At 32.2% G+C, this 23,201-nt stretch overlaps 3 protein-coding genes across 8 annotated transcripts; 1 reads left to right on the top strand and 2 right to left on the bottom strand.

Moving 5' to 3' along the window:
• Nucleotides 1-2,826: 2,826 nt before the first annotated feature.
• LOC119643871 (thioredoxin domain-containing protein 17-like) lies at nucleotides 2,827-3,722 on the bottom strand. The gene is made up of 3 exons (XM_038043374.1): nucleotides 3,326-3,722; nucleotides 3,164-3,248; nucleotides 2,827-3,095 (listed from the first exon to the last, which is right to left on the bottom strand). Exons 1-3 carry the CDS (start codon nucleotides 3,471-3,473, stop codon nucleotides 2,942-2,944), a joined length of 387 nt encoding a protein of 128 aa, XP_037899302.1. The 5' UTR covers nucleotides 3,474-3,722; the 3' UTR covers nucleotides 2,827-2,941.
• Nucleotides 3,723-6,755: 3,033 nt separating this feature from the next.
• LOC119635886 lies at nucleotides 6,756-9,206 on the top strand. 3 transcript variants are annotated; one of them, XM_038030919.1, is made up of 5 exons: nucleotides 6,756-6,933; nucleotides 7,394-7,427; nucleotides 7,501-7,648; nucleotides 7,714-7,803; nucleotides 7,868-9,206. In XM_038030919.1, the coding sequence occupies exons 2-5, from the start codon at nucleotides 7,421-7,423 to the stop codon at nucleotides 8,898-8,900; spliced, it is 1,278 nt and encodes a 425-aa protein (XP_037886847.1). In that variant the 5' UTR covers nucleotides 6,756-6,933; nucleotides 7,394-7,420; the 3' UTR covers nucleotides 8,901-9,206. The 3 variants fall into 3 exon arrangements, with proteins under 3 accessions (XP_037886847.1, XP_037886840.1, XP_037886855.1); XM_038030912.1 differs by having other exon boundaries at nucleotides 7,489-7,648; XM_038030927.1 differs by lacking the exon at nucleotides 6,756-6,933 and having other exon boundaries at nucleotides 7,249-7,427.
• A 1,742-nt stretch (nucleotides 9,207-10,948) lies between these two features.
• Nucleotides 10,949-23,064, bottom strand: LOC119639092. 4 transcript variants are annotated; one of them, XR_005247531.1, is made up of 6 exons: nucleotides 22,713-23,064; nucleotides 14,728-14,833; nucleotides 14,336-14,649; nucleotides 13,911-14,096; nucleotides 13,344-13,684; nucleotides 11,697-11,838 (listed from the first exon to the last, which is right to left on the bottom strand). XR_005247531.1 is itself a non-coding variant. In XM_038036292.1 (5 exons), exons 1-5 carry the CDS (start codon nucleotides 22,944-22,946, stop codon nucleotides 11,040-11,042), a joined length of 972 nt encoding a protein of 323 aa, XP_037892220.1. In that variant the 5' UTR covers nucleotides 22,947-23,064; the 3' UTR covers nucleotides 10,949-11,039. The 4 variants fall into 4 exon arrangements, 2 of the variants coding, with proteins under 2 accessions (XP_037892220.1, XP_037892228.1); XR_005247530.1 differs by having other exon boundaries at nucleotides 13,344-13,609; XM_038036292.1 differs by lacking the exons at nucleotides 11,697-11,838; nucleotides 13,344-13,684 and adding an exon at nucleotides 10,949-11,171.
• Nucleotides 23,065-23,201: the final 137 nt, after the last annotated feature.

The raw sequence follows: 23,201 nt of genomic DNA, 5'->3' as shown, positions 1-23,201 counted from the left end.
ATTTTAAGTAAAAAATTTTTATTTTCCGCACTTTTAAGTCTTAAATCAATTAAGTATATATATAAGTAATAAGTATACATATATATATATAAGTAATTTTCAAAATTAATATTTATTCCTATATATATTATTGCTGTGCACACTCACACACCCACACGCTTCATGAAAATCTACGATCTTACTTTACCGCTTTACCGTCCGATTCAAAATTCAAAAAAAAATAAGATGAAAATAAGAGAGAAGGGAGATTATGTATGAATTTTCGTAGCAAAAATATTTCACTCAATGCACCACAAAACGACAGACACGAGTTATAAAACTAATGCCCGAGCGCACAAATTACTCTGTCTCTGACTTTATGCGCGTGTGTTTAGGCGTGTGTGTGTGTGTGTGTGTGTGTGTGTTTATGTACTTTGCATTATAAAATTTAGAAAAATCTTTGAGTTACATAAAAATGAGTACCGTCATTGAGTGCAATAACAATTTTTGGAAATACAAAGAGAGTTGTCATTTTTGTTCTCCTTTCTCTTAAATAACTTCTCTCCATATTATATGCAATAAATCAAAACAATGAAGAAAAAAAAACAAAAAAACGTAGGAATTGTATTTCCGGTGTTCTCTGTTTTTCCGCTTACTATTTAATAATATTCCTTTCCTACAAAACGCTTATATAATACTTACTTAAATTTTATAATTTTACATAAGAATTCACAATGCACTGACGAAATGGAATGAATATATATTTTAAAGAAAATCATCAATTCTGCATTTAATCAGATTAGAACCGATTAATCCAATATTACTTGTATCCAATGCAATAATGCAAATCGATCTCAATTAATTGAAACTGAAACGAACATTAGACAAGAAGCGATCGAAATTATAAAATTAAGATTTCACCTGTCTCTAACGAATTGTGAATAGTACGTATGCGATAGTGCGTCTGCGTCTTGAATATGATATAATAACGCACTGCATCTCCGTAATAACAAATCATTTTGTATGATAGATAATGAAACCCATGGATAAACTAATGGCATGAAATTATTCGACGGAATAGAATGTATTTACTTAAAAAAAAAAAATTTTTTTTTTTTTTTTGCGTAATATATTTTCTGAGCAGTCTGCTAAACTAGCCGCATAAGCAAAGGATCGCGACTAAGAACTGAATTCAAGTGCGTTCAATAGAGTTTTTAACAAAGGCGACGATATGATCATGATGTCAGTTAACCGGATCGCCCTTAAAGCTACACCTTACAAAGACAATAAATCAATTAAATACCCTCTCGATTTGCAATTACTTCGATTCTCATTACATCGCTGTTTTCACCATAAAATTTACTAAGTAATACGCTCCAGTATGAACGCGGCTTCCACAAGACTGCGTTATATGATAACCCTTATAAAAAAAAAAAAAAAAAAAAAAAAAAAAAGCCATTTTTATATGTAGTTAAAAAAGCATTTTCCCTAGCCGAATCGGCTAATTTTTAAACCTCATCTAACGGCAGTAAAACAAATGTAATGAAGGTCAACGTCGAAAGTTTTGGGTGACAGAGCGACAAAAAGCGACACCACAGAAGTCACATGATTGAATTAATATCAATATCAGACAAGTAAGTTGGGCAAGGCCGATCATTAAATAACCCACACCACATTGTCTCACACAATTCTTAATTTTGAATGAAATGACTATTATAGGTCAATTTTCATCACCACACTATTAAAAAAAACTTGGGCTTTTCTGCTCCACAACGCATCAATTTTCATGAAAATCCTTATTAGGATAGAAACCAAAAAATAAGCCGAAATAGTACAAATTAGGTACAGTTAGTTTTCTTATACTAAATTACTATTATGGTATAACTTTCATCATGAAGCATTGAAAATTATACCTTTTTGTCATATGAACTTCAGTTTTCGTTATATGAGAGGGGATTCAAAAATTGCCCCCGCCGCTTCAAATTTTTTATACCAATTTGGAATGAAAAAATACTACAATTTAATAACTTTTGGCGAGAAACTTTAAAAATTGCAGTTCGAAAAAGTGAACTGATCCGAACCGTTTTCAATAGCATTTGTCCATGGATCAAAACACGTCACTGTACCCAAAATCCAAACCAAAGTATCTCAAAGATTATCACCTGTAGCTTGAATACAAATTTACATAGACAGACATCAGACAGACAGACAGGCTTAGATCAATTCAGATTCGGTATAACAAAGGGTGGGTTTATATTAAACCCTTTTGCTTAAGATACCCTGTACCACAAGTGTTGTAAGGTATAAAAAGGGATAGTTAATGAAAACTCCAACTCTCACTTCTGTGCGAAGCACATAATCTGACAAATTTATATATATGGTAAGGAAATGTCCTCAGTGCGCTATCCTGTTGCTTTGAAAGAAACCAAAGGCAATGAACTCACGGCTCGAAAGAGTCTTTAATTTTTCTACTCACAATATAATTATAAGAATAATTGATATGATTGCCGCCTATTTATGATGTTGTTTTCTTATTTCGCTGCGCTTCTTTACCACTTGATGAAATTTACACAAAGTATAGTGTCATTGGCGGAGAACTAATGTGAACATAATAATGAATCGTTAAAGGTAAGTAAAACTGAGTACGTCAACTTAATTGAGTAATAATCGAAAACTTAAGATGGATTTTATTCTTTTACATGAAAAAAGTCCTTTAAAATCACTTTCAAATATTATACTGGCCTAGGCTGTCTTGCTGTACTCGTATTAATATATTTATTTTTACTAAAATAATTTCAAGTATCTTATCTAAGCTCACATAAGCCAAAACTGCATTTTTTCTTTTTTTTTTGCGATTTTATTAGACAAGAAAATTTCAGTTTTATAGGCAAATCAAGAATATTAGGAAAAAAAAAACAAACCCTTAGACTTTAAATGAACAAAGGAAAGATCATAGAAAAATTTACATTTCTTCTTTGAAAAGCATTTCCAACAATTCGGCTTGCTTACACTGATCACCATCTAAACGTAAAGTTGATTTCCAACGTACAATTGTTGGTATCACCATAAGTCTAACGTCGGAATCCTTGCGGAAAGGATTTTCTTTATCTTTCCAACTTTAAAAATCAAAGAAAAGTGTATTAAAGGACAAATAAATTAAATAAGAAAAAATTCTTGTACTTACAAAGGTCTATCGCCCACGTCAACCGTTAATAAGATGGTATTTTCGTCAGCATATTCTTGTACGGCCTTAGCCACCGTGCCTTCAGCTTACATAGCATAAAAAGATACCAACGCAATATTAAATCTGCGATTAAATTAAATAGAACCAAGTTTTCTAACTCACCCGCATTACAGTCCGGACACCAACTTTGCCCTTTATCATCTTTTTCTCCAATAAAATAGACAAACAATTTGACACTTTTATCTTCAGTCAATTTGTCAGCAATTTTACGGAAAATATCATAACCTTTAGCAAATTCCGTACGCACCATATTTGTCAAATTTATTTCCCTTATCAAATATTCTTTAATCGGGCGCAGCAGATAAGAAAACAAACAATTGTTTTTCTATTTACTGATAAGTAAGCAAGCGGAAGAATATATCTTTCAATACAAAATTTATATGCTCTGGCGTTAATAAAACCAACAAAGCCGCCTAAATTTAAATCATAAACTAAGGATTGGTTTTCTAAATAAACTATTTTACGCGTTGACAATTACTTGCCGGCATTTAAAAAAATGAAATCACCTGACAACACATATGGCAAGAAACTCTTAATATTGTCGAAACAGCTGATTTAGCAAATACAAAAAAAAAGGAACATATGGAATGAAATATTCATAATAATATCCAATTAAGACGTTTCTACGACAAATTTATATATGTAGGTACAAGTAGTATAACATAATAATAGAGCTAACCTAATAAGAAACAGTAATCCAAGTATCCCATACGGAATACAATAAATAAAATAATAAATGGAAAAATTTCTACAATTATCGTTGATTTAAAGATCCTTGCAATCGAGTGCCGTTATTGTCATAGTAGAAATGAAAATTAAAATAAAACTTTCCATCAATTTGTAGGTTTCGATAGAAAAATTTAAAGAAAATCTCATGGCAGAGTTACAAACCCAAAGTCCTCTTTTCAATAGCCCCGGTTAGGATCACTTATATGGATATTGGAAATGTAGTGTAGATAAGGGATATCACCGCATTTAATGCCCGGATATAGTTGAAGACAAAGCGAAAGTTCTCTAAATCAACTTTCGAAGGACACCAGCCAAACTTCGTTGATATGTTTTTTGAGATTTTCGTTTCCGTTAGAGCGAAAGTTATTGGAAAATATGTGAAATGGTTTAAAACTACCTTTATTTACATTAGTGTAGAGACCGCGCACTTCAATTTATTCCTTATTCTTAAACTGCAAGTAAGGAAGCACAAAACTGAAAAGCAAGAGGAAAATCCGTACTGTGGTATATTTATTTAAAAAGCAGTGATTCTCTCTAATCAGTTGAATTGCGAATGTCTTCGTCTTCAGCTACCATCAATTGTTGCAGGTCTAGGAGCTGTTGCAGCTTCTAGCAATCGAGACCGCGGCCCATTACAATCCCTTTCAATATATATAGACAAATATAAAACCGAGGAAGGGAAAAAAGGTTATAGTATGCATCGATGGAAGTTCTTCTTATATAATTCCTGAGCGAATGTCAATTGTATCTGGGATCATTTATAGAATTTAAATAGTTGGTTAACTCAACGATTGTTATTTTACTGAAGTTTTTTAAAGATGGCGTAATTTATGCTATTAAAATTATATAATCTAATAATAAAACACGCGGGTAGTAGTTGGAGAGAGAACGTGTCGAAAGACTGTTCAACAATTATAGGTTCTTACCAAATATGCCCCTGGTGCCGAAAAAAGTTCATCACATGTGTACTTTCCAGTAATCATCACCATCATTCATAGTTGAAATGCATAAAGATTTCAATTCCTTTCAAAAATCTTTCTACCAATATTTCATAAACAAGTCTTAGACAACTTTTAGCACATTCATCGTAACGAAAGTTATGATTTTTCACTCCCTGTATCCCTACTTTTGATCTATGTGCTTTTCTCATTAGTTTGCTCTGCTTACAAGAGTGGAAGTAAGATAAAGAAGGAATAAAACAATGAAAAAGCGAAAGAGGAGCAAGAACGTAAACATTTGAAGCACCTTTCTTCAAGAATAATCCGAAAGACAGGCGTTTGCAGAATCATACTTACAGACATCGCCCAAATGACGCCTCCAACGTCAAAGCGAAACTATTTGTCTATCAAAATATTCTTCTGGTACTGAATCTCTGAACGTAAACAAAAATTAAATTACAACGCCTTAGTTCAGTTAGTAATATCTATACTTTGCTGCCCGTGATGTTTTCAAAGTGCTTTTCCTTTAGAAGTTAAAACAGATCACAAGTCGAGTAAACGATAATTGCACATTTTTTTTTTTTGATGAGTTTTAATATCTCTTCATTAATTGATTTAAAAATCAGTTTGTTTTATAGTTTGTTTAACACTTCATATAAAAAAATTTTTATTTACCTTTTTAAAATAAATGTATCCTGACGGTACCTAAATGTTAAAAAAAACAAGTTTTGTGCCCGCGATGAAAAAATAGTATTTTAAAATAAGAACTACGGACGTTAATTTTCCGCGAAAAGTAGTTGATGACCAAGCGATCTTTACCCATCTAAGAGTTTCCCACAAATTTTCATACCGCAAATCCCAAAATATCGATGACTAGAATTTATTTTATTTTTTACCTTTTGCTTGAACTTATTATTACACAAAGTTTACTCTTTAGAAATATGTTGCGTTCAATTGTTCGCACTATCATGTAATTTTCTAATAAAAAGCAATACAATGGTTTCTATAGGTTTTTAAGGATTTTAGGATTACCTGGAGGAAAATTATTAGCTTTATGTATCTCTTTACTCAATTTGGGATATTTTTTACTGTTGATTTACTCACACGCATAAGAAGAAGAAACTTTACGTACCACAATCCACATTGTTCCTTATTTTTAGGATAATTGAGATGATATTTCAATCACATATAATAAATATACATATTTGAAATGGGCTAAAACTATTTCTAAACTATATGGTAAAATACTGACATAAATTGCATAGAGACGAAAATTATCGAGCTGCTCCAGATAGAATGCCTGCATAGGATGCTGACATAATGATGCGTTATTCCTAGTTGTGGGATTGGACTTCTACTTTACCCTTTCCGTAACTTCGTAGCAATTAGCGAATCATATGGTTTTGTTTGTACACGCATACACAAACAAAATAACAGAAACGTAAACAATAAAATGATTGTTTTTAATTTAGAAATTATTTATCTGTTTAATATTTATTTAGCTCAAGTTTGCATTTATGCTAAGCTTTTTGAAATTTTAACCTGTACACGATATCACTTTGTAAGGTGTGAAAACCAAGCAACAAATGCAATTCATTTTCAATGTAAGATATGCTTTCCACATTAAAATATAATATCGCACAATATTAGATTCGATGCGATTTTCAATATAAGTTATGCGAATTTCAATCGCTGATTCTTTCTTATTAATTTTTTGTAACTTTAAAATGAACGCATTTTTGAGTGATTAATAATTTTGGCAACTCTGTGTTTTGAAATCCACTCTAATGTGGATTGCATATTTGAAGTTAACATCTGATGCTTGCACATTTGTTGTTGCCTAAACCGCCTTTTTTGGTATTCGATTTGTCTGTCATTTTCCTGCTTTGACTTGTTAGAAAAAAGATCTAATAATTTATTTCTTTAGAAATTCTTTTCATTAATTGAAATTTTTCGAGAAAGACACTAAGCAATCAGAAAAGAAGTACTATTTAATTTACATAAGCGAAGACTGTCGAATTAAGTGAATTAAAGTTTTCAGAGGTGAGTTCTTGCGCTAAGCTGCTAATAAGGATCATTTATTTGCACGTAGGCGTTTTCTAATTTAATGTGACTTGAGAAAAGTAGCCGAAAATTTCATGAAATTATGATACCTAAAGTAAGACAATTTTCCGTAAATTTTCGGAAATATTTTATAAATTGTAACGTTCTATTTCCAATTTCACTCTGGCTTATTCTCTCTCTTTCTCCATGAAAGTGTTATACACACAAAGAGAGGCATTTTCAAGGAGAGGGAAAGTTGAAAATTTAACAGAAGGGTGCATTTTGTTTTTGCACTTTCAATTTATTCACTATGTGTGGCATTGGTGGCATTAGTTTTGTAAATGCGATTGAAAATTTATGCAAAAAATTGAAAATTTTTAACATAATATTCTTAATGCATGAATATTAAAGAAAAAACAAAAAATCTTTTTTATAAATTTGTTTATCTTGCAATTTTAAGCTTAATCAAAATTTCAACTACGGGAGTATGGAAGGTAAGTAAAATATGAATTGTGTTGGAGTCGTTCTATGTTCGTTGATTTATATTAACTATAGCTATCCTATCAGCAAATGAAACATCTGAAGTATTGGCGAAATATCTGGAATTGTTTCAGCAAAACGCTTTCGATTTTAAATATCATTTTGCTCCAAATAGTGTTATTGACTGGTATGGACGAAACGTAAGGGGTGTTAATAAAATTCACGATTATTTAAGGTATTTTATTTTATTGAAAACTTTCCGCGACGATTCAAGCATCATTTGTATCATTTGATGAACAGGCATGAAGTTAGCAATCACTATGAACATATCGAATTTCTGCAACCATTGAGTTGTGGGCCTATTGAAACCAAGACTAGTCATATGCGCACGTAAGTATTGTAACTTATGCTTTTGACGTGAATAAACATTTGTAAATTATTATTGCACTTTTAGGAAAGTCATTACTAATAAATCCATTGATCATGTGCATCCCATTAATCGTTTGCCTGATATGGTACCGCTTAAGTCTTATGCGGATAGTGATATAGAAGATAATGATCGCTCTGAACATATACCAACTTTCAATATGCAACAGACGAGAACGAATCTTTTGAAAACTCCCGAAAAAAGTTTAATTGAAGAGCTAACGCCACCAGCTAGTGCCACAAAAGAAGAAGTCAAAACGGATAAGACGGAAGCAATAATTGCAAATTGTTCGAATCCCTTAAAACGCATTCATACCGAGCGTTTTAGTTATTTGCGTCGTTTACCAACGATTCCATCTACAAGTAAACGAGCTTGTCTTATAAATGATGGCGTGCGATCACTGTTAGACGATTCTTCTAGCGATGAAGATGAACTTGAATCCTTGACTTCATTGTATACGCCTTTACGCTATCTGGAAGTGAAAGGAGTTATTCGCTTACGTTCTTCAACTTCGGCCCATTTTAAATGTAAAAGTGTTTTATGGCGTGATTGTGATGAAAGAGAAACACGTTTACGTATTTCGTATCGGCGTTGCATTAAAGATAATCAATTGCAATTCGCCTTAATTATTTACGAAGTTATCGGCAACACATTTCCTCAAACTAATATCAGACGCAATCTTACAACTGCCTTTTCAATGGCATTTAAAGCGGACGAAGATGACCAAGTAGAAGAAGAGGAAATGATTGTAGAAACTCTATTACCCGAAACTGCTAAACTTGAAGATAATAATGTGGCAGTAGATACGGTAATAGAAGTAACTACCACCAGCCCATTATTAACAAATACCGAAATAGATCAGTCACAAGAAGATTCTTCTGCTTTAGCTTTGTCTATTGCGCAAATGCGTACACCGACCAAATCAATACACACACCACCACCCACACCTAAACGTAAACCTCGTTCAGCTATACGTACTACCTCTGGTCTTAAACGTGTTAATAGTTCCCCTACAGCTCCCGTCCCTAAACGAAGTGCTGCGCGTAGTCTAAGACTTTGATTTCTTTTCGCAAAATTATTACTATGATCAATATGCGCATTCACGCACGATCACCTATAAAGACAATGAAAATTAGCTAAAAAAAAATTCGTTTTTTTTTTTTTTTTTTTTTTTCTAATAATTTGCAATTGTATGCCATTTACAAAAAAAAAATTATTTTAGTTTACGTTATAATTAGAAAGCAAGAGTGGTAAATAATTGATGGATAATTAATTAAGCCAATGTGAAGAATATTAAAATATTCAAAGAACAATATATTTTATGCGATGTTCTCTAAACAGTCAGGCAAAGTTACAAAAAAAAAAATAAATAAATAAATAAAAAAAGAAAAGAGTAAAGTAAAAAAAAACTGCAGCGTAACTTGAAACTTTTATTTGCTGCCTTTTATCACAAGCCCACATATATACATTTTGCCATTGCTTTAAAAACCGTTTATTTTTAATTTATCAGAATATTTTTTATATGCAATTTTTTTTGACATTTTTATTTTTATTAATCCATTAAACGTCAGCATCTAAACCAAATGTAAAACTCACTTTATATATTGTAATATTTTCTATTAATTTTTTAATTGAATATATTCTATGTGTTTTTGAATGATAATAAAATTATTTTTAAAAAGGAATTGATTTGCTTTATATATATGTATATATAAAAATAAAGTTAAAGAAAGGGAGTAAAAACTCAAAACAACAAATAAGAAAATTATATTCGATCGTGACCGAATTTTTTATACCCATCACAATTATTCTAAAAAAGAAAGAAAGACGCAAGTTTCTATACTCGGCATTATTTGACGTGGGTGTGGCTAATATATGTCTACTGTAGTTTATCAGCAAAACGAGCAAAATGGTTTATTCCGGCCGTTAAAAAGGATTTGACAAAAAGAACAGAAAAATGAAACTTTGATACACTGTAATATCGGATAGGCGTGGTCGATGCAGGGGCTTAACAGGATCATTCATAAAATATGCATTTGAATTTTTGTGGATTTATCTGCTGTAGTTTCTGAGTAATGAGGAAAGAAGAAGAAATTGTTTATTCATTTTGATAGACGGAGATGTTCTCAATTTATCTGTTTCTATAGACGTGTCCTCCGCCCGATTTGGCTAGTTTTCAATATCATTCCGCGTGCAAGAACTTCCAATATCTGAGCTAAACTTCTAATGGTTAGCTACAACAGACATAACAAAGACGGACAGACGGATATGCTTAAGTAATTACCGATTACGCGAGCCATAGTAAACAAGAAGATCAATCGATTGCCGTACTATTCAGTCGTTAGACGGTGTATCCGAACTGTATGAACTTAACGAATCTTTACAAACAACTAAAACGATAGATCATCCAGATCTGTCAGAAAGAAACGCTATCATTTTATGCTTAAATTCTTTACCACTAGACAGACTCGTTCTGTTCGCTTATGACACAATTCGTTTAGCACGAATCAGACTCAGACAGTCAGAGAGGCCAAAAAGGGTTAAGGGTTCGATGATGATCACGCTTCCTTCTAGGCATTGTAAACGTTTTGATAAAATGACTATATGCCCTTCATGTTTCGGTGATGAGTACAAAAGAAATGTTTTCTATTTATTTCATGAAAATTTTGCAACGATTTGAAAATAGGAAAAAATTAAAAGAAAAACCCTTTACTTATATATACATATACATATATATATACATATATATATGTAAATTAAAAAATTAAAGTTCCTAAAATAAATGCAAAATTTTTGCGAATCGTTAAGAAGAAAATAGTATTTGCTTGCAGTTTTCTTTAAAAATAAAAGAATATATATATATATATATATATAAATTTATATATAAATTTTTATATATTTTGGGAACTTTAATTTTTTCTTACCTATATTATATTTATAATATATTCTTGCATGAGAAAAAAATCTACATATATATATATATACATATATTTATATAAAAAAAAAAAAAAAATATTTATGCAAAAAAGCTAGCGACGCATAACAATTTTAAATTAAGTTAATTGTATTTATTCTTCTTCTCTGACATATAAAAAAACTTTACAAGATAAGATTTTAACAAAAGAAAAAAAAATTTTTTTTTTTTTAATTATTTGCAATACTGAAATTACTTTAATTAGTTAAATCAACTATTTACACATCATAGATCATAAATTGTGCTGTTATCCGTGTCGACTGCAACCGGTTTTACAATGAAGCGGCGGCGATCAAATGGTCGTAACGGTACCGTCACCATCGGCGATCCTTCAGCTTCACTTCCAGTTCTAGGAGGCTAAAATGATAATTGAAAGAAAAAAATATGAGGAGTTTTTATTTTATTTGCTTCTTTTTTTTTTTTCTTTTTAAAAAATAGCAAAACCATCCTAAGGTAAACACATTTTTTAATTTGAAACAGAAAACATGCATTAAAACCAATTAAGAGAAAGTCTATATAAAATCGTTGTATTAATAGTAGAAACATAAAGAGTGTGGACAGTACTTACGCAGCTTTCTTTTAATGTTAAATTAAAATTGAAAATAAGGTGCGAGTCTAAGATACTTCCTTTCATCATTTTTATTCTTACTAGGTTTTTCATTTTTTTTTTTTTTTTTTGTTTTTTTTATATATATATATATATAAATATATACATTTTGAATGGAAATCACAAATGAATTTCTAAAAATTCATTATCGTTACTATATATTTTATGTGTATCAGGCTAAGATGTAATGGTTTTTTGTATTTTTTTTTTTTTTTTATTTTAATTTTCATCAGTGAATATTTTTTTTCTGCTTTTTCTTTCTTTCGGAATTATCCTTTGTATTGTATTGTATGTGTGTTTGTGATTCGTTTTTATTCTTTTTGAAATTAATTTTGCTGGTGTTTTAAGCTGAGAGTTGAGAGATTTCTGTGCTCTTTAATTTTGTTGATTTTCATCAACGTAATCAAGTGCTGAAGTCTAAAATGGAAATGAAAGAAAGTAAAAATGCATTTGTTATGTTCAAGTGCAACATTTAATGGTTTTTAATACATGTTTCTATAAATACTATATAAGAAAATATCGAAATATTTGTAGCATAAGGAAAAGGGTTTGGGATTGAATGATCATATCACTCGCAAGTACATAGTAGTAATGAAGTTCTAACGATATTCTTCTCCTAAAAAGTTCTAGTTTCGATTTATCATAAATTTGACCGATGATAGCGAGTTGAGTTAATATTTTTTCTCTTCTCTTGGAAATGCTTTAGTTATTTGTTTTTTTGCTAGTCTTAAAGATAATCTGCGTCAAGTTGAAAAATAAATTAATGCTCGTCAAGAATTTGTAGAAAATCGGAGAGGATCGCTAAGAAGTAAGAAAACTAAAGTAAGGCACAGCCCATCGTTCAATACCCTATAACAATCTACAGTTATCCATATAATGACTTTTTACAATATGGCGTTACAGGGGAAGTGGTCCAAAAAATGGATTGACCCGGACCATTTTCAATAGCGTTTGTCCTTGGGCAAGAAAATACATGAACGTACCAAATTCCATCAAAAAGTCTCAAAGAATTTCTGGAACATTGAAGAGGATCGTTCAGAAGGAGTAAGAAAACTATAGTAGGCCACGATCCATCATTAAATACCCTATAAAAATCTACAGTTATCCATTTAATGCATTTTTACAATAAGGCGTTACAGGGGAAGTGATCGAAAACGTTGCTTGACCCGGATCATTTTCTATAGCGTTTGTCCTTGGGCAAGAAAAAACGTCAGTATATCAAAAATTCCGACCTGTAGACTGAATGCAAAAGAAAGAAAAAAAAAAAAGAAGCAAAACAGATGGAGACACCGACAGTTGAGATCCATGGAAAACTTGATTCGGAATCGAATCGTCCTATCTAGTGCATACATCCGCTACAAACTGATTATACGCTTGTGGTGCTAGTGGTGTAGAGTATAAATATGGTTTCCAATTGATACCACGATTTGATAACATCGATAAATATATCAAGTAAGTCAAGTAAATGGATTCGTCCTCTCTCTTGGAATTAAATAATCTTGTGGTGGGCATTAGAAGATTCGACTCGAGAGCTAGCTTGCCTTTGCATCTTCTGGTAAAGTATGGTATGAGAAGAGTAAGGGAAGAATCTCAGCGATAAAGATGATAGTTGTTTTGATCAAATTTATTGCTCGACTGTAAGATCGACTTTTCCATGCCAGAAGTGTTAGTACGTAATAATTTGCTCGAGTATGCCATGCCAGAAATGATTTGGTCTTTTTTTTCTTTTGACCAGACGGATCACCGACGGATACCTCATACTACAACTACAGCTTTTGTCTTCGGCGATTGACTGTGGTAAAGTACATAATAAGCTTGATAGCGGCTCGATAGTTTCACTTTGAGGCTGTGCGCACATATAGTCTGAGTTAACCGAGCTCTATGGTATTTGAAAATGACTTGATTCTAAAGCTAACATTCACCTGCATTTCCATGCCTCACTATTTCGCTCGCTTTCTTTTTCTCGTAAAATGGAAGATCGTAGTTTAAATCGAAGTGTTTCAATCTTCGTCCTGGTGTTGTTTTATTTTAATTGAAATTTCAAAAATTCAAAGCTGATAGAATGTAGTTTTTTTTTTCATCATCATCATCATCATCATCATCATCATCATCATCATCATCATCACAAGTTCATATCGACGCGATAATGTTTAAATTACATTCGATCGTTGACCGTCCTGACCGGTGCCTGATTATTATGATATTATAATTATTATCTTATATAGAGTGAACATATAGAGCAGAGCAGTAACAACATTTATATCTACAAATAAAGTACAAAAAATTGTGAATAACATAAAACCAATACAAGAACAAGAACAAGAACAGAGTATAAAAATGTAGACGAAAAGTACAAAAAACCCACAAAAAATTCACATTAAATTAAATATTAATTATAATAGATATAATAACAACAACAATAACGATGAATTAAAAGATATAAGGGAAATACCAAATCACCAATCGACTAATATCGGTTTAATACGCACCAGTACACATTTACATTGATTCTCATCGTAATAGGAGCCCGTGGTGCAATTTTCATTTTGTTTACAAACGCAACGACAATTGACGTCGTCCCATGTCTTATGATCAAGTTGCAGGCATTTACTGCGTGCTTCGTCATTGGTGCAATGGCAACGGCAGTCTTGGTAACGCTGAAAGGCATTACAATCCTACAAATACACACACACACATATATATATATATATATATGTCTATACAGATGTATGTATGTATGTATGTATGTATGTATGTAGGTATGTATGTATGTATGTATGTAGGTATGTATGTATGTATGTATGTATGTATTTATGATTTGTATATATATATATATATATAACATATATATATATATATATATATATATATTCGGTATATATGTATATATTCGGTTGAATGAATCTCTTCCTACCTCCGGTTTAATGCGACAATCGCATTTGCATTCCAAATGTTGCTCTACCGGTATCACATCTAGGCCGCAAAATTTCGCCCCTTCGTCATAACAATAGCGATAGACTTGAAAATTGATAACTTCGATTTTGGTCGGCTGACAAGACATCCATTGCGTACTACAGCAACCACCGCAACGTTTCACTCGCGTGCAACGGGGAAAATAATTATTCTTTGGATTCAGAGGCGTTAAATCGACAACGGAATTTTCCGGTATACAATTGGCAGCTTTCGCACGTACAACGGCCGCCCTTTCGACGGGACGTTTCAAATTTTCTACACGAACACGATATATAAGCATAATAATAAGCACAAAAGACATAAAAGATGTTTTAATTGAATTTTAAAACTTGCCATGTATACCCCACTTGGGATCCAAACTTTCCGGATCTATGAATTTATCAATAAACTCTGATATATCGGTGATATTGTTTAATTGTCGATAGAAATCCATAGGTACCTGCAATGATAGATAAGTGAATTCCATAATAATAACGTTTGATAAATAAATTTTTTTTTCTCTTTTTTTTCTTTCTTTTTTTACTTAAAATAAAGTCACGTTAGAACGAACAAAAATTTTGTTATATATGAAAGACAATATCTACACATACAGCAAATTTCTACTTAACCTTATACGTAAACGTGTTCAGAGATACGAAAAGGAAAATAGCCACAGACTGTTGCTTGCTTCATATCATACAACCATATATATATATATATATATATATATATATAATCATACATAATAATAAGGCCATAATAAAGATATATGTATGTATGTATGTATATATTGTATTTATATAATTAAAACTGTTATTATAACTTTCCTAAACTTATTAACGTATTTGAGTTTGTTAATTATTTACTGTTTCCTTCAACTTTTCATTATCGTACAGTTGTCATTGTATAATGTTTCCAACGCTCCAACCGTTAAGTAAATAGCATTCTCCGTATATTGCGTGTAGCACAAACACATACATACTTAGTATATACATAGTATATGGTTATTAGTTTAAGTTAATAAGTTGTTGTTGTTGTTGTTGTTGTTGTTGTTGCACAAAGTTGTAAATAATTATTTAAGAAAAGTTAAATAAAACATAATTTTTTTCATGTGAACGGAAATCGAACGGATTGTGTTTATGTTTACGTTTTATTTATTAGAAATTCAAAACAGTCAACAGTTAATAAAAACTAACTAAATATTATAAAAATATGCATAAAACAATTATATTATATATCGGTTACGGTCGAGCATTAAATACCCGACATCACTTTCCTAAACACATTTATTAATAATACCGTTATATAAGGCGAACGATTGAAAAAGTAATCCGAACCCAATTGTCATTTGCAATAACGTTCATTCTTGACGGACACGTACAAGCTTCGCCTATTCGATGTTCTTATGGGCGTTGTATGCAACCCAACAAAACTTATTCGATACGATCCCGGACTACAAGTGTTCCTGGGTATAAGAAATATTCCATTTGTCTTATATAGGGCGCATCATAAGTACTCGAGATCTCAAATAAATATATAAATAATTAAAAGGTGGTTTCTAGTTAACTATCCTCGCGTAAGTCTGCTGATCGAGGGCATTCTTGCTCGAACGACTGAAATCGACTGAATTCTATCTAGAATCTTGAATCTTGTCCGTTTTTTTCTTTTTTTTTTTTTTTTACTATCACGCGGCTTGTTGCCGATAGAGGTACTTTTAGTTTCCAATTTGTTTATGGCCATCGAGGAGCATAGGCGGAAAAGATCATTATTGAAAAAGTTTCATAAATAAGCGATCGGATGGATGGACAGATAATTGCATTTTATCTTTACTCGATTCGTCATGAAAGGGAATAGAAGAATAAGAAGAAGAAGAAGAAGAAATCTTTGATACTGGGTAATAATAAGTAAGCAAACGATTTTAATTGGAATATAGGATTTCCTCCTCTCTTCAAGGTTACTCTTATGTATATAAAATGGATTCATGTTTCACATAACTATTTGATAATTGGAATGCAGTCAGTAGTTGCTATGAATAACCACATTCTTGGGTAACATCACAGTCATAAGGTCATTACATTTCTGTTTCGGATTAGTGGAACTTAATTATACAACTGATATCGGTGTGTTTTCTTATTATGATCACTTCTTTGGTATATCAAAATTGATGCAATTAATGTCATTTTCATCAATGACTAGTGACTAGTGATCATAACGCACGGGTATACCTCTCACTGTAGTGAGCAAAAAATTGATCAAATTTTTGCTTGAAAAAGATTTTATATTGAAATTATTGATAAGACGATATAATGATCTGAGAGCAAGCTTCAAGGGAACGGAAGAGTGACAATGATTTAAAATTTCACTTGCGCTATATCTCTTTAATTTTGCAGATGATACAAATTCACTGATCGAATTAGTATACTTTCATCTTACGATCGATGGATAGAATGACAATAATAAGAATAATTCATAATTTAAATTCTATAAATGCCTTAAAAAATATGAACCGATATATGATGACTCTTTTTCATTAATTGTTTACTTTTGCTTTGGTGGGGGAATTTTTTATGACTCATTGAAACGTATTAAAAGACAAAAGCAGTTACATAATAATATATAAGAAAAAAAAAAAAAAAGCATATTCACTGCACATACATATAAAATAAAAAATCTGCGTCTAAGTCCAAAATATTTATTAATTAAAGAAGATTTACCGGCTTTCTCATGCGTAAATGCATCGAGAAGAAAAAGAAGAAGTCGATGCAAGGAAAAAAAAAATTCAATGATATTCATCCGAGCCGCCATTCAAGTATATATAGCATCTTTATGGAGAGCGGCACAGTCCAGTTTGATTTAATCATGTTCAACTATCTACTTATAAATGATTATATTAAAGAGAAAAGTGCACGAACGTAGGCGCTTAACCTGCCTAGCCTTAACTTAATACGTATTTTCTCTTTCATAAAATATTGTTACGGAAATCCCAATTCTAGTTGCATGTCATTTAATTGATTTTCCCAGAAAATAAATTTCCGAGAGTCGGGAAAAAAGTGTTTGAGTCGAAAAGAAAGTTTAAGTTGAGAATGCCATCAAACTAAGTAAACTGTAAATATTCCTACTTTTAAGGCAATTGATTGCAAATAAAAAACCACGACCTAGTGATACGAACCGTATCAAGGAAACCATTTTCGTAACAGAGGGAGCAGAGATGGCTTTTTCACACCCACTAAGCTTCGGCCGCCCCCTCCTTGTATTCCTTGCATATTCTATTTTTTTCATAATTTATTGAAAGGATATAGATTGCACTGCTATTTTTCGTTCGTAGTTAACCGGCTCACCATAAGCTATATACGATGAGGAATTAATTAAAAATTCCAAATGTGTAACCGAGTAGATGAGAATCGCGACTAGCAAGTAAGTCAATGTTTGCGGGTTCAAATCTCAAGTGCACTAATGTTTATTCTGGTCGTAACCTAAAGCCTTACACTCACTCTTACGACGCTAGACTTAGCCTCCTATCTCCTCCTTATCTCTTTCTCTTTTTTCATTTCATCTTTTTAAAGGTGACCGTGTTACGCGAATACGGGGGGCATTCCCCTAACTGATTGATCAGAAAAAGGGGAGAATTCTTAGTTTTCGAGATAGCAAAAGAGAGCGAGCGAGAGAGAAAAAGAGAGAGGGACTTAAGCATTTTTTGTGTTTCGATTTATGCTTGAATTTCAGAAATGAAATTTTTCGCAATTATAGGAAATATTTGCTTTAAAGTGCAATTTTCCACTTCAATCTTTCATAAGACAGACAGACGCATTGACGAGATATTGATAAATTGATTTAAAATTTATTTGTGAAACGGATTATAAAGTGTTACAAGGACAAAATAAGTTTACTCTCGCACGATAGATGCGTAAAATTGTGCTTCTATGTGTTTATAAAAAATCGCTTTCTCAGCAAACAAAATCTATGTTAAGCGAGAACTAAAATAACTCAAATAATTGGCGCCACTTTTTCCAGCGTTTAATGAAATTCCTTTTGTTTTACTATAATTAAGTATTCGTAATAACGTTATTTGCTTAAGAGGGCCGCCCGATGAATGAATGAATGAGTGTTTGTTCAATTGTGAATCGCTTATTTATTTATACATAGACTTTTCAATTTGCCATATTTTGCATTGTAATATTTAATTTTGTTTTGTTATTTCGCTATTGTTAATACTAATGACTAATTTTTTATTTTTTTTTTTTTTTTTTTTTCTCTATTTAACAAAAAGACAAATTACTTTCTTATCGATAATATTAAATTTCATTAATTAATCATTTCCAATAATGAATGAAATGCTAGTTTTGGCAAATTTCAATAAAATTGCGAGTTTTTGATTTGATTTAAACACATCTGTACATCCGTACATTCGCATATATATACCTCTGTTGTTGAATTATCAAAGTTTATAAAATTTGGGCATTGATGCATTCGATTCGCTCTGGCTCGTATGCCGGCAGGGTAATTTCGTTTGAGCTTCAGACTGAGTGCTTATAAAAAGTCATAAGCCTCGCTGCCTACGTCCGTAGAGTCAAGTACCTCTTCCTTTTTTATTGAAACATCAAAGGTCATAAATTTTATCCGTTGATGCATTCGATTCTCTCTGGATCGTAGAATGGCTTAACTTCGCTTGAGCTTCACACTGACTGTTCCTTACTGCCTACATCCATGCAGTCAAGTATGTCTTCCTTTCTTCTTGAAATTTTGTGCATTGATGCATTCGATTCGCTCTGGATCGTAGAATGGGTTAATTTCGTTTCGAGTTTCACGTGCACTCTTTATGTAAAATGATGAGCTTTGCTTTCTTGTCAGATTGTTTGAAGATCATTAACTGTCAGCTATGGATCTAATAAGTGATTCCTAATGGTTTTTTAGGAATCTAACCGAATCCCGTAAAAAATATCGATTAAAGATAATGCTGTATTTGTTGAAAAACGCTTTATATATATAAAAAAAAAATCAGGTACGTTTATTGTCCCGACCATCGCTCGGAGAAGGTGGCTTTCGTAAAGTAAGGGAATGCGAGAAATGTGATTGAGATGAAACGATTTCATAAACATCCTTTCCTATAAACATTCCTATAGGTCTTTATATAAAAGTTGTGTTCAATTGCATTGCATATCGATTCGGAATAGTTCTTTAACATCTAGATAGACGGTAAGAAATTAGGACAACATTTGGCCTTTCAAGGTTTTTGCTGGGAACTGTCAATGTCTTGACTGGAATGAATATAACCCGCATCCTTCGATGATGGCTATAAAAGTTGAGTTGCAAAGCAGACATTAAATCTTAACTTAAAAGTGTCCAAAATAGTTGAAACAATTACGATAGTCGTTATTAGTGTTGTTATAAAATACAATTCAAAGCTAAGGGACGTGAAGATAAATTCATGTTTAACTAGTGAAGACATCTAGTAATTACCTTAACGAAGCTCTGCAATCGCCCTAGAGCGAGAGAGAGAGGCGTTCGATAAAAATAATTCTGGAAAGATAAATTGGCATAATTTGCATAAAAAATTTCAAAAATTTTTTTAAAAATAGTTTTGAAAAACCGGAATTTTAATTTGTTTAGCTTGTTTCAAACCTATTTGGATGGAATAGGTTTCCAAGTCCTAGCATATCTCACTCTGTTAGGGCGTTTACAGAGGTCTTTTAAGGTACTTGGTTGGTACTTGGTCTTTACCAATTAAATTCGCATTTATCTTTACACTCTTGCAGTATCGTTACGATTACTTACCCCCATGTGCCGAAGTACGCATAGATAGACTCATTCTTAATAGGAAAAGATGTTTTTACTTTTGATAAACTGCACTGTTAAATGAATGCAATGAATTATTTGCATCGCTTCTAACATCTAGTACTTGCCGGTACATCTAATACATATATATATATATATATATAATATGTGTACACATTTAAGAACGATGCGTGAAATTGAAAGCAAAAATAGACTAATCATTTAAACGTTAGAATGTGTGTTTTATAGTAATTTAAAGCAACAACAGGGAAGTAATTAAATGTCGATACTTTCTTTTATATTAATGAATAATTCGATTTACGAGTAATGTTGTCGGATAATAAGCAGTAAATAGCAACGGATTGCGATTATCTGTTAATTCGTTCAATATGCCCTCATACATAAACAAACATATCCATATTCATATAAATTGCAAGAGAATAATATATGAAGAACACTTTTACACAAAAGCACATTAAACGTGTCTTTTGCAAAGTATTTGCAGTGCAATTTATTATCGCAATTAATGCGTGAAGGAACCGATTATTACAGCAGCCTCTTAGGAGATTTCACAAATTTATTTATTTATTAATTATTTCAACTCATACACACAAATGAGCATATGGGGGCAGGAGGGTGGGGGCAAAATTGTAATGATTCGAGTGCTTTCACGAAAGCCGCCAAAAGCCAATGGCGAAGGTCAAGCGAATACGCATTATAATCTCAGACAAAACAGAACGTAGGCATTGCGTAGCCAAAGTAATAACCACCACCAGGTTCGTTGTCGCCTTTCTTATGAAGGTCACCCTTCGCCAGCATGCTTTCGAAGAGAAATATCTTCAGGTGAAACTTCTCCGTTTTTTAGAGTCATAACTAGCACTGTTTAGCGGCATCATATTAGAACTGAAGTACCAGAGGAGAAAGCCAGACAAAGCTAAATCTATCTAACACCTCCAATTATCGAGTGCACTGGCGATTTTAAGATAACCACAACAGCCATGATACTCTAGCTGCTTGTCCGGTCTTTGTCGCTCCCACGCCGACATCACCTATGCATTAAAATGTGCATATGGGCATTCATTGTGGCATACTGACATCCGTGGTCTTCATACTACAGACTATAATGCTTTCGGTTTTCTGCATTATGCTGCCTTACGCGACTTGTAAGCCCCTTGCATAAGAATTACCCATGCGTTCTGCATTAGTATTCAATTTTTTCTACTTGGATTTTCAATGTCCACGGATAAGTATCGATTTGGCAATGCCCAGCGCCCAATCACTCTACTACTTCAATGGTGCTCCTTAATAGCACATAGACCTGTAGAATATTTTCGTTCCGTCAAACAGACGATGCCTGATATTTTCGATGACTTTGCCATGGTGGGTTGCCGTCGCCACGATGCTTTGTTCTCAATACAAGCGTAGGCATTGCCCCGCGAACAGTCGAGCTTGCCGATTTGATTATATAGTATAGTATATAATAATATCTGTAAACTTTCCACGCTTGCAATTCGGATGCGGCACAAAAAAGAGGAAACAAACCCTTTTGCTTACTCAAAAACCGTTACTTCATGTGCTTAACTATGTGCATAGATATAAGTAAAGGAGAAATTAAAATTTTGTCATATATGCCTTACGACCGATTTGGACCGATTTCTCTTTAGATTTTTAAATGGCGGTTCACATACAAATTCACATCGATATTAACTTTGCATGTATATAGCAGAACACTGAGAGTAAAAGAAAACTCAAAGTCAAAGCCATTCTGATTGGTTATCTCTTGCGAGCATAGTTCGCAACTGTTTTCAAAATGTGTTCTTATATTTGAACCAACTATAAGAATCGTGAAAGCTTGTAACCGTAATAGGTCGACAGCGAGAGAATAAATGAACAGTTAATTGACGCAGCATCTCATACCAAATGAAATAATTTATGAAATTTTTTGATACTCGTAATGCGTCCTTCATAATACTTCGAGGGCAAAGATGAAATTATTGAACCTCGTTCTCGTGGTGGATGCGAAAGCGAATGCGTAAAGACCATTATCCAGTTGGGATGGATAAGACTTCTTATCTTATCATGTAGCGAATCCGTTAATTAACATAATTATCAAGAGTAAGCTCTCGTAGTAAGTATTTTTCTTGAGATAATATACCCGTTAATCGGTTCATGATACGAAAAATTTATATGAAAATGTATGAAGTTTTGGCGATATAAAGTTTCGCTCTTTGAATTTCAATGAACTGCAATTCTCTTCATTTACCTTAAAAGAATTCGTCATCCGCTTGTATGCACACCTGCATGCCATGCTTCAAATAGTTAATGTATTAAAATCTCAATTCCTTAGGTTTTTTGTATTTTTCAGTTCATAAAAAAATACCACAAAGAGTTTTTTTATTTTTTTTTTATTTTTTTTTTTCTTATTGAGTTTCTTTGCTCTTGTTGTTTTTGCTGTTTTACTTCTTTTTCGTCTTCTTGCTGCGTTTATGATAAATGTAATGTGTGTGAGAAGAAGTAGTCGGAGAATGATTTTGAAAGAGAAAGAATTCATGAAAAATTTCACTTACCGGATCTGCTTTATTTTCTTCCAGCAATTTAAGATTTGTGTCTTCTATATGCTCAGCATGGATATCCGCTTTTGATTTATTATATACAAAACGGGAATTGTTGTTATTATGATTTTCAGTTAAGGCGCATGCAATATGCACTAAACTCCCGCATGTGAAGAACAATAACAATACGTTAACATTACTAAGAAGCAGATGACGACAACCGCGATCAGTTCTGTTTATTTGAGACATTCTGTTGTGTTGTTTAATTCGGTTAGTTTGTTTTGGTTTCAATTGCTGCTACTACTACTACTACTACTGCTGCTGCTGCTGCTGCTGTTGCCTAGTCTGGAGCTACTGTTTGTTTATTTTGTTGTTTCGTTTCGTTTCTTTTTTTGGTTTTTATTCACAAAAAATATGGTTTTGTTATCACAGTTTATTTGTGTTATTTATAAAGCTGTGAATAAGTTCTTTGTAACTTTTTTTTTCTAAATCTTAGATCTTTTT

Source organism: Glossina fuscipes, unplaced genomic scaffold (genome assembly GCF_014805625.2).
Source record: "Glossina fuscipes isolate IAEA_lab_2018 unplaced genomic scaffold, Yale_Gfus_2 0, whole genome shotgun sequence".
Taxonomy (NCBI): domain Eukaryota; kingdom Metazoa; phylum Arthropoda; class Insecta; order Diptera; family Glossinidae; genus Glossina; species Glossina fuscipes.
The sequence above is the reverse complement of the archived record's forward strand: the minus strand, read 5'-3'. Positions and strand labels throughout refer to the sequence as shown.